The sequence below is a fragment of the Leptodactylus fuscus genome, chromosome 9, assembly GCF_031893055.1.
Source record: "Leptodactylus fuscus isolate aLepFus1 chromosome 9, aLepFus1.hap2, whole genome shotgun sequence".
Taxonomy (NCBI): domain Eukaryota; kingdom Metazoa; phylum Chordata; class Amphibia; order Anura; family Leptodactylidae; genus Leptodactylus; species Leptodactylus fuscus.
In genome coordinates, this window is record NC_134273.1 from 85,183,251 (window position 1) to 85,198,636 (window position 15,386).

The 15,386-nt window shown below is 46.0% G+C and overlaps 1 protein-coding gene across 3 annotated transcripts in view; it reads left to right on the forward strand.

Annotated features, from left to right (window-relative positions):
* CHCHD6 (coiled-coil-helix-coiled-coil-helix domain containing 6) overlaps positions 1-14,714 on the forward strand; it is a 146,771-nt gene extending 132,057 nt beyond the window's left edge. For 2 of the 3 annotated variants that reach the window (XM_075286117.1, XM_075286118.1), the window contains one exon: positions 11,830-14,714. In XM_075286117.1, the coding sequence (XP_075142218.1) occupies positions 11,830-11,853 (24 nt within the window). In that variant the 3' untranslated portion in view covers positions 11,854-14,714. The remainder of the gene's footprint in view (positions 1-11,829) is intronic. The other variant, XR_012717430.1, reaches the window with a different exon arrangement.
* The last annotated feature ends 672 nt before the right edge of the window (positions 14,715-15,386 follow it).

The window sequence follows — 15,386 nt, forward strand, 5'->3', positions numbered from 1 at the left end:
TGTCATCATCCGATGTGTGTGTGCGTGTACCGAGAGATCCGGCCATCGCCAGCCTGACATCACTGGCCTCTGGTGGTTGTCATCATCCGATGTGTGCGCGTGTACCGAGAGATCCGGCCTCCGCCATTGCCAGCCTGACATCACCGGCCTCTGGTGGTTGTCATCATCCGATGTGTGTGCGTGTACCGAGAGATCCGGCCTCCGGCCTCTGGTGGTTGTCATCATCCGATGTGTGTGTGCGTGTACCGAGAGATCCGGCCTCCGCCATCGCCAGCCTGACATCACCGGCCTCTGGTGGTTGTCATCATCCGATGTGTGTGTGCGTGTACCGAGAGAGCCAGCCTCCGCCATCTCCGGCCTCTGGTGGTTGTCATCATCAGATGTGTGTGCGTGTACCGAGAGATCCGGCCTCAGCCATCGCCAGCCTGACATCACCGGCCTCTGGTGGTTGTCATCATCCGATGTGTGTGTGCGTGTACCGAGAGAGCCAGCCTCCGCCATCGCCAGCCTGACATCACCAGCCTCTGGTGGTTGTCATCATCCGATGTGTGTGTGCGTGTACCGAGAGATCCGGCCTCCGCCATCTCCGGCCTCTGGTGGTTGTCATCATCAGATGTGTGTGCGTGTACCGAGAGATCCGGCCTCAGCCATCGCCAGCCTGACATCACCGGCCTCTGGTGGTTGTCATCATCCGATGTGTGTGTGCGTGTACCGAGAGATCCGGCCTCCGCCATCACCGGCCTGACATCACCGGCCTCTGGTGGTTGTCATTATCCGATGTGTGTGTGCGTGTACCGAGATCCGGCCTCCGCCATCACCGGCCTGGGAAGGTTCTTATAATGGCTGGTCATTATATAATGGATAATAATGTAATGAAGAAGATACATTGATGACTGCCGATGTACATGCACACTTGGCTCAGCTGTGCGTGCGTGTATTCTGAATGGGGAGAGGGGTGTATGCCGCTCCTCTGAACAAAAGGATTGGGGCATGTTGAAATCCAGTTGTCGATCCTCATCTCCCCAATCTATTCTGCCAATGGGGAATTTGGAGGCCGCCAACAACATTAGAGGGGTTTCTAGGACTTGTGTAAAGGGGCCATGCAGGACTTCAAAAACATGGCTGCTTTCTTCTTCTCAGGAAGTGACCTCATGTCCATTGAGTGGGACTGAGGTGTAGCATGGCCATGGGACAAACTGACATGATGTCAATTCCTGAAAAGAAGAAAGCAGCCATGTTTTTGAAGTCTTTCGGACCCCATCAGTATGTGATCGGTGGGGTTCTGACACTTGGGGCTCCACCAGTTAGCAGTTTGAAGTAGGTACGACATCATCGCTCCGCTGATGACATCACATAATTCGGTTACATGGTCCAGCAGCTCCTTATGGGGCATCAGGGGAGCCCTGTTCTCAGGACAGGCGTGCTTTAATATAGGAATATAGGCAAGTACTTGATCAGTAGTCTCCAGTTGCACAGCACTACAACTCCCAGCATGCCCTGACAGCCATAGATCATGCTGGGAGTTGTAGTGTTCCCACAAGCCCATACCCACTCATGTTTTCCTTTCTGTGTTTATGACCTACTTATCAGTTTATACAACTCGCTTAGTTATCGCCCCTTTAATAATATCACGTTGTTGCGGATTATCGGCTGCAAACTCCGCGATCAATAGCTTGACAGTCACCGATCCAGCGCCCGTAGCGCCGGAGTATAGCACCTCTACAGACGCCGTTATTAGCAGAAAAATCTCAGTTAATTGGATTGCGCCGGGGTGCCAAGGTGTGAAGTAAGCCGACTCCGGACAGCCGAAGCCATGGATCATACCGGACTGTTTACCCGGAAGCCTTGTAAATGAATGTTTGCCCAGCGTCCTGCCCGCCGCGCCGCGCTCCAAACTGTAAATCTCATTTACTTATATGATTGAATAAAGCTGCCTGGCATCGTGCGCGGCGTTCTCATCTAGGCCGGGGGGGGGGGGGGTCTCTCCATCCCGATCTGTTCGGCACCTTTAAAGTGTCTCATTCATATTCCATCTCCAGCGCTATTCGGGTATCAGTCACAGATCACTGGCACAGATGTTACTGCAAGTGGTGCTCAGACGCACTGCAGCACTCCGCCCCGGGCCACGCTTGCACCAGCGCAGCTTTATTCTTAGCTTCACCTTAGTTACATTTCTTATATATGTTGCAATTTGGATTACTTTATTAAGGGCGGATTCACCTGTGTCCAAGGCTCAGATATTTGAGACGCGCCGGGTTGGCCATGGTGCTCCAGAGTAGATATTCTGGCTATTTTGGCAAGACTTTAACCCCAACTAGGTGTCTGGAAAACCAGGCATTGATCTATAGGGAGCTGTCCTCTAGAAGGTGGTGCTAGAGTCCGTTTTCCTTCAGCAGGTCTCGGGCTCAGTCGGTGTCCAGCCGCCCGACAACCTCTCTGCAGATAGGACACGTGATAGTCGGAGGCGTACAGAGGACTTGTGTTGTTCTAATACAATCCCCTCCATTATGGATCACTTCTAATCACCTTTCCGAGCTCAATCGTCCGGCTCAGGCGTAGAACGACCTCTAAATGAATCTCCTCTCGCTTTTCACTTCTGAGGGGTCACGAGGCGGGGGCATTATACATAATTAAAGCGCTATCGCCGGGTTTGTTTGTCTGTTTGTTTTGTCGCCGTCTTGTATCTATAAATATAGAATGAGTGTCACAGATGAGTACATTGTCACGCAGGCCGAGCATGAAGGACGCGATACATTGTATCATTACCAGATACTTGTAACACATGACTACACTGTAATGATGAAGCTGTGCCCGCAGACATATGCCACCGCTTACTGCGCACGTCTACCAGGCCGCAGAGGTATGGCAGAACTTACCAAGAACAGAGAATGGAACAGCAAGGAGGAAGGAGCAAACTTCTCCAACTACTTGGGAAAGACGGAAGCCAAAATGGGGCCAAACCACATACAGGACAGTAGATGAGCAGAAGCCACACTCGGCAGCCCTCTGACCTGGTGTATAAGGGTTCAGGGTCATGGTCAGGATTACGTGCAGATTTCAAGGCAGAAAATCCAAACTGCAATCTATTAGAATTTCACATGCACATGGTAGGCCATGGCTTCACGAGGTGTGGATCCAGTAGGTGGCGCTGTTTCAGCAGTGACCTTGGTCTAATGGCCGTGCATTCACAGCTTGCACCCTTGGAGCCTTGGCATTTGTTGTAGCAAAATACACCTTTACTAAATACAACCTGATTTAATGTAGGATCGGGGAAGGAGGGAGTGTCTAATCTGATCAGTCACATGATGGGGCAAGGACATGAGCCAAAGCAGCGCCACCTACTGGATCCACACCGTGCCAGGGAAAACCTACTTTTACCATCTACCCTCCTTAAAGGGTCCTGGTGCAGCTGCCTCAGCAGAGATTGGGTTAAAAGGGACAAAAGGGGGCGTGTCTCAGACTCCCAGAACAGCACCGGAAGGAGGGCTCCCGTTACGTGCATTGCTTCTGTAGAGCTGAAGGGTTCCTGTAACAGTTACCATATTGCATTTACTTTGTCTTCCCGCCGCGCCATAGTCTTGATGTCACATTGGCACGCACCCACTGCAGTGAACAAAGGACCTGTTGGTGACAGATCACATTGGGTCTGTGCACCTGGTGGGGGACTGATCATCTGTTCAGGCTCTTTAAGACTTGGCTTCCATCTTGGCCGTGGATAGAGTTTCCCGATTTCGGCATATAATCTCCCCCCCGCCGTCACGCCAGTGCTTTTCTCTTTAGTAAGAATTAACAGGGTCTCCGGAGTCCGTTCTCCCCCCTCCCGCTCAGGGGCCAGGCAATTAAGAGTAACAACACTTAAATGGCTGCCGAGGATAGACGGGAACGCTCTCCTTCTTTGAATCCTTTCCCCGCTTTTTGTGCCTCGCAGCGGTTCGGCCCCCACTGAAAACCGCGGCGTACGGCGGCAAAACAATGGAGTCCGACTCTAATTTTTTTCTGTGTTCGTACTTTAAAACGTCTTGTTACACAGAGAGTGACACATGGCGGCCTGTTGTGCAGAAGCTAAGTGTACGGTACTCGCGTCTTAAAGAACAAAGCCTCTTTTATTAAATGTCACCAGGCGTAGCGCTCGCTGCCGATTCAAAGCTTTCTATTCCGAAAATCAGGCCAGACTCGCAGGCGCTGGAAACTTCTGTTCTAGATTCTTTTTTTTTCCATCGTTTTCTTTGCAAATTACCAGCAGCGTTAAATTTACTATTCCGCCTTCAATAGCAGGTCAGTGTGAATTGGCGACAAGTTGCTCGTTCTCCATGGTAATGTCGTCGTCTCCTCGCCAATAACCCAAGTGACTGACCCCCGCTAAATACCTGCGTGTAATGAGGAGACCCCGCTCAGGGCGCCGGAAGGATCTCTGCACATCCAGGTCCTTTGTTGTGGTATAAACAACATGTCTCACATCTCCGCGCTCTCTGCTGGGCGCCCGCTAGTCACGAGAATCTACACCGTGGGAGATTTATAGCGGCAGGAACTTGTACCGCGATTATAGATGAAGCCAGAGATGGCGGAATGTACTGGTATCAATAATATAGGTATACTTTATATGTAATGTACTGTATACATAGGTCAAGACTGCACAAACATAGGACACAAGATACAGTGACCATAGAAAACCGCAACATGGACCGTACTGGAGAGTCACATGGGGCACCCAAAATATCTACAGAGGTCAAGGAGGCCGATTAAGTAATTCATACATGTAAACTCTAAACTCCACACACATGGCCTGTATACAGCTCATACTTACCACATTTGTAGACTTGTGATTATTATTTTTGTACATAGGAGCAGTATTATAGTAGTTATATTCTTGTACATAGGAGGTAGTATTATAGTAGTTATATTCTTGTACATAGGAGTAGTATTATAGTAGTTATATTCTTGTACATAGGAGTAGTATTATAGTAGTTATATTCTTGTACATAGCAGCAGTATTATAGTAGTTATATTCTTGTACATAGGAGCAGTATTATAGTAGTTATATTCTTGTATATAGGAGTTAGTATTATAGTAGTTATATTCTTGTACATAGGAGTAGTATTATAGTAGTTATATTCTTGTACATAGGAGCAGTATTATAGTAGTTATATTCTTGTATATAGGAGTTAGTATTATAGTAGTTATATTCTTGTACATAGGAGCAGTATTATAGTAGTTATATTCTTGTACATAGGAGCAGTATTATAGTAGTTATATTCTTGTACATAGGAGCAGTATTATAGTAGTTATATTCTTGTACATAGGAGTAGTATTATAGTAGTTATATTCTTGTACATAGGAGTAGTATTATAGTAGTTATATTCTTGTACATAGGAGTAGTATTATAGTAGTTATATTCTTGTACATAGGAGTAGTATTATAGTAGTTATATTCTTGTACATAGGGGCAGTATTATAGTAGTTATATTCTTGTACATAGGGGCAGTATTATAGTAGTTACCGTATATTCTTGTACATAGGAGTAGTATTATAATAGTTATATTCTTGTACATAGGAGTAGTATTATAGTAGTTATATTCTTGTACATAGGAGTAGTATTATAGTAGTTATATTCTTGTACATAGGAGTAGTATTATAGTAGTTATATTCTTGTACATAGGGGCAGTATTATAGTAGTTATATTCTTGTACATAGGGGCAGTATTATAGTAGTTACCGTATATTCTTGTACATAGGAGTAGTATTATAATAGTTATATTCTTGTACATAGGAGCAGTATTATAGTAGTTATATTCTTGTACATAGGAGCAGTATTATAGTAGTTATATTCTTGTACATAGGAGTAGTATTATAGTAGTTATATTCCTGTACATAGGAGTAGTATTATAGTAGTTATATTCTTGTACATAGGAGTAGTATTATAGTAGTATATTCTTGTACATAGGAGGTAGTATTATAGTAGTTATATTCTTGTACATAGGAGTAGTATTATAGTAATTATATTCTTGTACATAGGAGGTAGTATTATAGTAGTTATATTCTTGTACATAGGAGTAGTATTATAGTAATTATATTCTTGTACATAGGAGTAGTATTATAGTAGTTATATTCTTGTACATAGCGGGTAGTATTATAGTAGTTATATTCTTGTACATAGGAGCAGTATTATAGTAGTTATATTCTTGTACATAGGAGGTAGTATTATAGTAGTTATATTCTTGTACATAGGAGTAGTATTATAGTAATTATATTCTTGTACATAGGAGTAGTATTATAGTAGTTATATTCTTGTACATAGCGGGTAGTATTATAGTAGTTATATTCTTGTACATAGGAGCAGTATTATAGTAGTTATATTCTTGTACATAGGAGTAGTATTATAGTAGTTATATTCTTGTACATAGGAGCAGTATTATAGTAGTTATATTCTTGTACATAGGAGGTAGTATTATAGTAGTTATATTCTTGTACATAGGAGTAGTATTATAGTAGTTATATTTATGTACATAGGAGGTAGTATTATAGTAGTTATATTATTATACATAGGGGCAGTATTATAGTATATTCTTGTAAACCTTTAAATCTATCTGCAAATAATATTTTTCTGCCATATGTTAGTATGTCGTCCTCTTGCCTCCAGTGCACACCATACATATATACTATCCCAGGGCACGGTGTGATTTATATATTGCACTGGCCGGACTTGCTGTATATGCAGTTTATTTCGGGCTCTTCAGACTGATTTCCCCGCTCGCCCTCAGTATATCGGTTGCGTTGCAGCTGTTGTGTGTGTTGCGGTGCAGCTTTCATGCACAAATGGCTACCTGCAGGTATTAATAACACCAGAACAAAAAACAATTACAAGGGCATTTAGAGCCGGAGCAGCGGCCGCCGCGCTGAGTCTTACCGATCCATTCACCACCAACAAAAGTAACAAAAACTGACAAACATTGGGGATGATTTAGGCATCTTGTCATGTTGGAATAATAACTCCCGTATCCACAGGCAAGCGACGTCCTTCAGACCGGAGACGTCTCCAGGAGGAGCGCGGTATAAAGTTGGTATTTTTCACGTGACGCTCGTTTTTAGAGATATTTCTTATTCCTGGCAGAGGAACAATCAGTAATTCTGCCATTATGTGTGTGACATGCGGTTGGGGTGAATTTTCCACCGCTGTTATGAATCCCCCTGCTGAGATTTGGGGTCAGGGGTGCTTGGGGGGGGGGGGGGGGGGGGGGAGTTAGTGGAACCATCACAATGTATGGAAACCCTCGGGCAGGGACCAGGCGCCGGTGCGGCAGCAGCGAGTGCGGTGTATCATTAGGACGACAATGGCACTTTTTCCCTGGGGCAGTTTTTGCTATTTTAAGCGTGACAGATTTCACTTGTACGTTCACTTGTACGCATCACGTTTAGTTTTAATGGTTCGTGTTTGCCCAGGACCGCGCACATTTGTAATTTTTTTTTTGCAGTTGCTCATTCCGAGGTCTCGTACAAAAAGACTATTCCTGCCATGTAGAGATCATATACAGCAGTGCAGAGTATACAGGAGAGGAGGGGGCTGCAGGATATATGGGTGCACATTGTAAGTGGTATAGCGGCACTATAGTGAGAATCTCCGCCTCGTGCGCCGCTATACATCTCCTCAGGTCTGTGTAATATTATGTGTGGCCGCCATCACTTTGGGCTCTGTGCATTTGCTAATTGTAGTATAGGGTGGCAGCCCTGCTGGTGTTGTAGGGTGCTGTTAGTAAGCACTATATGGCGGTATTATTACACTGTATGGTACTGTTTATTGTGCATGCTATGTGCACACGGTCGATAATATTATATGCACTTTATGGCAATGTTATGTGGGCACTGGTGGTCTTATTAATTACAGTAAGGTATGCATCACTGTATTATGTGGGCACTATGTGTTGGTATTATTTAGGCATTGTAATGTAGCGTTATATGTTCATTGTATACTATGAGCACTGTATGGTAGTCTTGTTTAGGAACAATAAAGTCCTATTACATGGGCACAGTATGGTGGGATTGTGTGTGCCCAGTAAGGTATGGATCGTTGTATATGGACACCGTATGTTGGTATTATTTAAGGTTATGGTAAGGTACAATCATGTGTCCATTATATAATATGGGAGTTTTATGGTATTATTTAGGAATGGTAAAGTACTATTATGTGGGCACTATATGGTGGTATTATTTATTAGTATTATTTAGAAATACTATAAAGTCCTGTTTACTTGTGTTGATGATATAACGTGGATACTCTATGGTGCTTTCATGTGACTATTGTATTTTGGTATGATAAGCATCATGTGCTATTACTATTTAGTCAACATTATTGCAGCATTATGTGGGCGACTTATACCACTATATGTCTACCGACAAACCTGCTGCGGGAATAGGATGGAGAGGCCCGGAGAGGTCGGCCATGTCTCTGATGACATCATCATGTGGCATCTGTAGTGTCAGCCCGATACGGTTCACAGTGGTCGTATGGACAGCGGCTTAGCTGAACGCAGACCTGGAGGAACTCCGCCGAGCCCTGATCTCTACATAGCCTTATCTATATCATCTGATGATATGGGGGACCTGGCAGACTTGGTACATAGAATCAGTAACCAATGAGAGCGGCACAGCAGGGGGCGCTCTGGTGTCCTGTATATTATTAGCGCATCCTCGTCTGTGTACAGTATAAGACTCTGCCCTACGGTAGTGATAGCGCCGCCTTTATATCCATCCCTAAATCCACGTGGATCGGTGGGGCTACTACAACTCCCAGCTATTGACTGTCCAGACATCGGACATGCTGGGAGTTGTAGTTCCATCACATCGCTGCTTGGAGTTTGTGGACTAGTTTAGCACATTGGGTGCGAATCCTTCGCGGTGTGGCGCTCGCCCTCGTGTTCGGAGATTGTACCTCAGTGTCCAGGTCATTAATATTTATGGGATCGGTCTCCTGTCTTGCATCCGATGAATCAGGTGATGCGAAACCGTCCGGAGCCGCCACGTGGAACGTTTCATGCGTGTAGAATGAAGCGAGTCAGTAATTTGCTTGAATAGATTTGTAAATTCTTCTAGTATTACAAATCCCTCAACAGCGGGCGGTCAGGATGGGAGAGGCCATTAAAGGGGAGCTCCAGACTTAGAGAAACATGGCAGGTATTTGGTATTACAGATCTGCTACATTGGAGTGGATGAGGCTCAGCTGCAATACCGCACACAGCCTTTGTAGAGGTGTGGCGCTGTCTTTAGAATCCAGAAAAGTTAGGGTTAATTTTGCACATTTTCCCATTGACGATATCCATAAAGTGCTGCGGTATAGGATGGCGCGGTATAAGATGGTGCAGTACAGGCCAGCGTGGTATAGGATGATGTGGTATAGGATGGCACAGTATTGGATGTTATGGTATAGGATGGTGCGGTATAGGATGCTATGGTATGGGATGGTGCGGTATAGGATGCTATGGTATGGGATGGTGCGGTATAGGATGCTATGGTATAGGATGGTGCAGTACAGGCCAGCGCGGTATAGGACGGTACGGTATAGGATGATGTGGTATAGGATGGTGCGGTATAAGATGCTATGGTATAGGATGGTGCGGTATAAGATGCTATGGTATAGGATGGTGCGGTATAAGATGCTATGGTATAGGATGGTGCGGTATAGGATGATGTGGTATAGGATGGTGCGGTATAAGATGCTATGGTATAGGATGGTGCGGTATAGGATGCTATGGTATGGGATGGTGTGGTATAGGATGCTATGGTATAGGATGGTGCGGTATAGGATGGTGCGGTATAAGATGGTATGGGATGGTGCGGTATAGGATGCTATGGTATGGGATGGTGCGGTATAGGATGCTATGGTATATGATGGTGCGGTATAGGATGGTGCGGTATAAGATGCTATGGTATAGGATGGTGCGGTATAAGATGCTATGGTATAGGATGGTGCGGTATAAGATGCTATGGTATAGATGGTGCGGTATAGGATGCTATGGTATAGATGGTGCGGTATAGGATGCTATGGTATGGGATGGTGCGGTATAGGATGCTATGGTATAGGATGGTGCGGTATAGGATGGTGCGGTATAAGATGCTATGGTATAGGATGGTGCGGTATAAGATGCTATGGTATAGGATGGTGCGGTATAGGATGGTGTGGTATAGGATGGTGCGGTATAAGATGCTATGGTATAGGATGGTGCGGTATAAGGGGGAGTTCACACGGAGTAAAATGGAGTGTAATTTGGAGCGTATACGGAGCGTATACGGAGCGTTTACGTAAACGCTCCGTAAACGCTCCGTAAACGCTCCAAATTACACTCCATTTTACTCCGTGTGAACTCCCCCTAAGATGCTATGGTATAGGATGGTGCGGTATAAGATGCTATGGTATAGGATGGTGCGGTATAGGATGGTGCGGTATAAGATGGTGCGGTATAAGATGCTATGGTATAGGATGGTGCGGTATAGGATGGTGCGGTATAAGATGCTATGGTATAGGATGGTGCGGTATAGGATGGTGCGGTATAAGATGCTATGGTATAGGATGGTGCGGTATAAGATGCTATGGTATAGGATGGTGCGGTATAAGATGCTATGGTATAGGATGGTGCGGTATAGGATGGTGCGGTATAAGATGCTATGGTATAGGATGGTGCGGTATAAGATGCTATGGTATAGGATGGTGCAGTATAGGACGGTGCAGTATAAGATGCTATGGTATAGGATGGTGCGGTATAAGATGCTATGGTATAGGATGGTGCGGTATAAGATGCTATGGTATAGGATGGTGCGGTATAGGATGGTGCGGTATAAGATGCTATGGTATAGGATGGTGCAGTATAGGACGGTGCAGTATAAGATGCTATGGTATAGGATGGTGCGGTATAAGATGCTATGGTATAGGATGGTGCGGTATAAGATGCTATGGTATAGGATGGTGAGGTATAGGATGGTGCGGTATAAGATGCTATGGTATAGGATGGTGCGGTATAAGATGCTATGGTATATAGGATGGTGCGGTATAAGATGCTATGGTATAGGATGGTGCGATATAAGATGCTATGGTATAGGATGGTGCGGTATAGGATGGTGCGGTATAGGATGGTGCGGTATAGGATGCTATGGTATAGGATGGTGCGGTATAAGATGCTATGGTATAGGATGGTGCGGTATAGGATGGTGCGGTATAAGATGCTATGGTATAGGATGGTGCAGTATAGGACGGTGCGGTATAAGATGCTATGGTATGAGATGGCGCAGTATTGGATGCTAGGGTATAGGACGGTGTACTATAGGATGGCGCTCCATATATTTTCGGGATTCAGCCATACTGGACCTGCTGCTCCAGTCAGATGGGAAGGGGGGGGGACCCGTATCCTTGTGGTCAGACCCGCACCATTCAGGTAGTTACCCCCCCTATCCCTATAATCCAGACCCATCCCCTATGTACTTACCCCCTCCGGTCCGTCTTGATGCCGGAGCCCTGCAGGACATTAGTCAGTCACTTGCCAGGTAACCTGCACCAGGTGGCGTCGGACAGGCCCTTTTTTTTTTTTTTTTTATAACTTAGTCGTCGCTGACACTATCTGGTTGTCATGGCAAACATAAGAACCGCGCTCCTGTCAAGAAGTCGTTGCGTGCGGCTGTCCGGCGTCCGTCTCTGTGTATCCACAGCCGCTGATTATATGTATCAGCACCGCGGTAAAGTTTCTAAATGAGCAATTCTCAGGATGACTTCTCCGCCGTAATTACGCTCTTGTTAACGTAGAAACGTTGCGAGTCTGACTAAACTCTCTGCCGTCTCTTGTCTCTTTCAGAACCTGCTCTTCAATCACGGCTAATTCGCCCATTGTGAACGCGAGGGAAGGAAATTAAGTGCCGACCGTCTCGATTTCTCCGGGGCTGAAGACTGACTGCTGGCGCACGAAGAGTTAATGTAGATTATATAGCGAGAATGTTCTCATGTATTATAGGACTGGTCCATTATTGAGGCTGGTGGCGGCCATCTTGTAGACTAGGCACACCGAGAGGTGTAGCAGAGCTGAAATAGTCACAGTGACTAAAGTAAAGCTGGTGTAGCTGCCGTCCTCCGTAAAGCCATCATCACATGTCCCGGGGGCTCCGCTCTATCTGTAACACATTGGACACATTTAGGAAGACCCGATTGAGAACTACTGATGTTACCAATGAAGAATCGGTGACATCACTGGTTCACAATCACGTTTTCCTGACATGTTCCTAAATTTGTCAGGCTGAGGCGCCCCTGCCCTGCTCCTCCCACTATTCTAAAGGGGTAAGTGAGGCGACTTAAAGGGGTTGTCCCGTGCCAAGCCTCCTATCTATACTGGCAGCTTATGAAGACTTTTCCTAAGGATATTGCTTTTGCATTGCTGCTTTGTTTGCCTGCTCTGTGCACTTATTCCTCCCATTGTTTACACACACCTTTCCACGGACTTGTGTGATAGGACAAGTGACGTCACTCACTGCTCTGCCGGCAGGACAATCCGGTCAGATAATTGCAGTTTGCTGATAAAGCCGGGTCTGTTATCTCTCTATGTAAACACACAGATAACACTGAGTCCTTCTGTACAGGCATCTGCATATTATCTGATCTGCATAAGTATTGTGATACTTCCTAGTGTCCTGTTCAGCAAGATGGGGGAGAGGGGGATATAGGAAGTGAGAAGACAACAGGGAAAGCCGCTGAAACAGGGAGATGGGAAAACCCTTGTGGCCCCAGGATCGGCCCCATCTAGGCCAGAAGGTTGGTGAACACGTTTATAAGATTCCCCCATTGTTTAGTGCGGCTCTAAAGAGGTGCAGTGACCCTGAGATGGTTGGAGCAAGAATTCGGGAGGTCACGTCCCGCCCCTGAGACGTCACACCAGCTATGACACATCAGGTTTGATCTGGAGAATCCCTTTAAACTCTCTTCACAGGAATGTTCATCCATCCTACAACATGGCCGCCACCTCCGATCCTACATCAAGAACATGCAGTCCCTTCTAGGACCACTGTGTTATGGCTGGTGCAGGGTCTGGGGGGCGTGACCCCAATACTTTGTGCCATGCTCCGGCCCCTCAGACCCTGCACCTGGTATAACACAATGGGGCCAATGTTATAAGCCTGACGTGTAATTCGCCATCTCCGGATACTTCTAAGTCTTATTCTATCCTGTATTAGTTATCTGCGCCCTGTAATATCCCAGTATCACCCAGCTTTCCCAGTATCACCCAGCTTTCCCAGGTAACCCAGCTTTCCCAGTGACGCTTCTGTCCGACCCCTCATTCCATGCCAGGCAGAAATCCTTGTGTCAACCATATTGGTCTTCACCCATCGTTCCCTAGAGCTGATGCTGCCGTCATCCATCACCTCCTGGTATACGGCAGCTCCTCAGCATGTAATACATCCCTGACTTCTCACAGCTGCAGAAACTGCGCAATGTGTCAGCCAAGCCCAATGATTTAAAGGGACCGCCTGCTATTCTGCTCCCCTCCCCCATTTATGATGCCTTATTATATATGTGATCCTCTTAGTCAGAGCTGTATATACTCCCGGCCTGTAGAGTCCACCCGTATATATCACAGCCATACTATACTGATGCTGCCGTCCTGTATACTATAGTATCTTATAGTGCTATATATACCCCTGGTCTGCAGAGACAACTGGTATATAACAGCCATACTATACGGATACTGCTGTCCTGTATACTATGGTAACATATAGTGGTGTATACACCCCCGACCTACAGAGACCACCTGTATACCACAGCCATACCTTACTGATGCTGCCGTCCTATATATAATAATAACATATAGTGCCATCCATGCCGTCCTGTATACTATGGTAACATATAGTGGTGTATACACCCCCAGCCTGCAGAGTCCACCCTGTATACTATAGTAACATATAGTGCCACCTTGTATGCCATAGTAACATATGGTGCCACCCATGCCGTCCTGTATACTATAGTAACATATGGCGCCATCCATGCCGTCCTGTATACTATGTTAATATATAGTGGTGTATATGCCCTCAGCCTGCAGAGTCCACCCTGTATAGTAACATATAGCACCACCCATGCCGTCCTGTATACTATAGTAACATATGGCGCCATCCATGCCGTCCTGTATACTATAGTAACATATGGTGCCACCCATGCCGTCCTGTATACTATGTTAATATATAGTGGTGTATATGCCCTCAGCCTGCAGAGTCCACCCTGTATAGTAACATATAGCACCACCCATGCCGTCCTGTATACTATAGTAACATATGGCGCCATCCATGCCGTCCTGTATACTATAGTAACATATGGCGCCACCCATGCCGTCCTGTATACTATGTTAATATATAGTGGTGTATACGCCCTCAGCCTGCAGAGTCCACCCTGTATAGTAACATATAGCACCACCCATGCCGTCCTGTATACTATAGTAACATATGGCGCCATCCTTAGGTTAGGACGCAGCGTAGTCGGTCTCTTATGGACACGGCATGGGCCACAGGTTGGGCGTTGTATAAATCTCCCCTGAGTACTGACTCAGGATACAATATGGCCGCCTCCTGCATGACCAGGTGACAGGGCTTGTTATACTATGGGCCATATATCGTCGCCATCTACCGTCTCTGCTATAAAACTGCATTTTTTTTATTGTAAAATTGTCAAAAACTGAATAAATGTCAGAATGACAGAACCAGAGTCAGTGTGTACACGCACCTAGTGTCAGGAGGACGGCGGCTTTACCTTGTGGAGATCCTTGTAGTGTAAGCAAAGCATCCTGGGAAATGCATGCAAATGAGCTGTTACTTGTAAGGTGAGCTCAACTGCATAGACATAGGAGACGGGAAGGAGGTCAGACCGGCAGGAGGACATGGAAGGGTCTTATAAGAAAACTGGTCCCTCTGTTACTCCTCCTGGAAATGTAGAACTAGCTGTCTCCTGGGTGTTACCATTTGTGGCTGTCTCTACACATTCTGACACAATCCGGTCAGGGCTACCACATCCACCCCATGTAAGGACACCCCCATACGGCCAGTGAAGTGGTAAAACCCAGTCTATAACCTATACATTTCCAGGCAGAATAATAGAGGAGATTGTGCAGCAAAGAATCGCTATATCATGGTGGTAAGTGCTCAGCGAGCCGGCGGGGCCATTAGCCAAATCTGCTGCAATAGTGGAAATATCCTTAAATCTGACCCAAAAATACATATAAAAATATTCCAGAGCTGGAGCAGCCGAGCCTGGCCGGGACGTCCGACTTCACACCTCGCCCTGTATCGCTGTAGAGATCCTCCACAATGGGCAGAGCCAGCACTGCGGCCTTAACCCTTCCTATACTGCTGTGTGTAAGGACATAGACAAGCGCGGGTA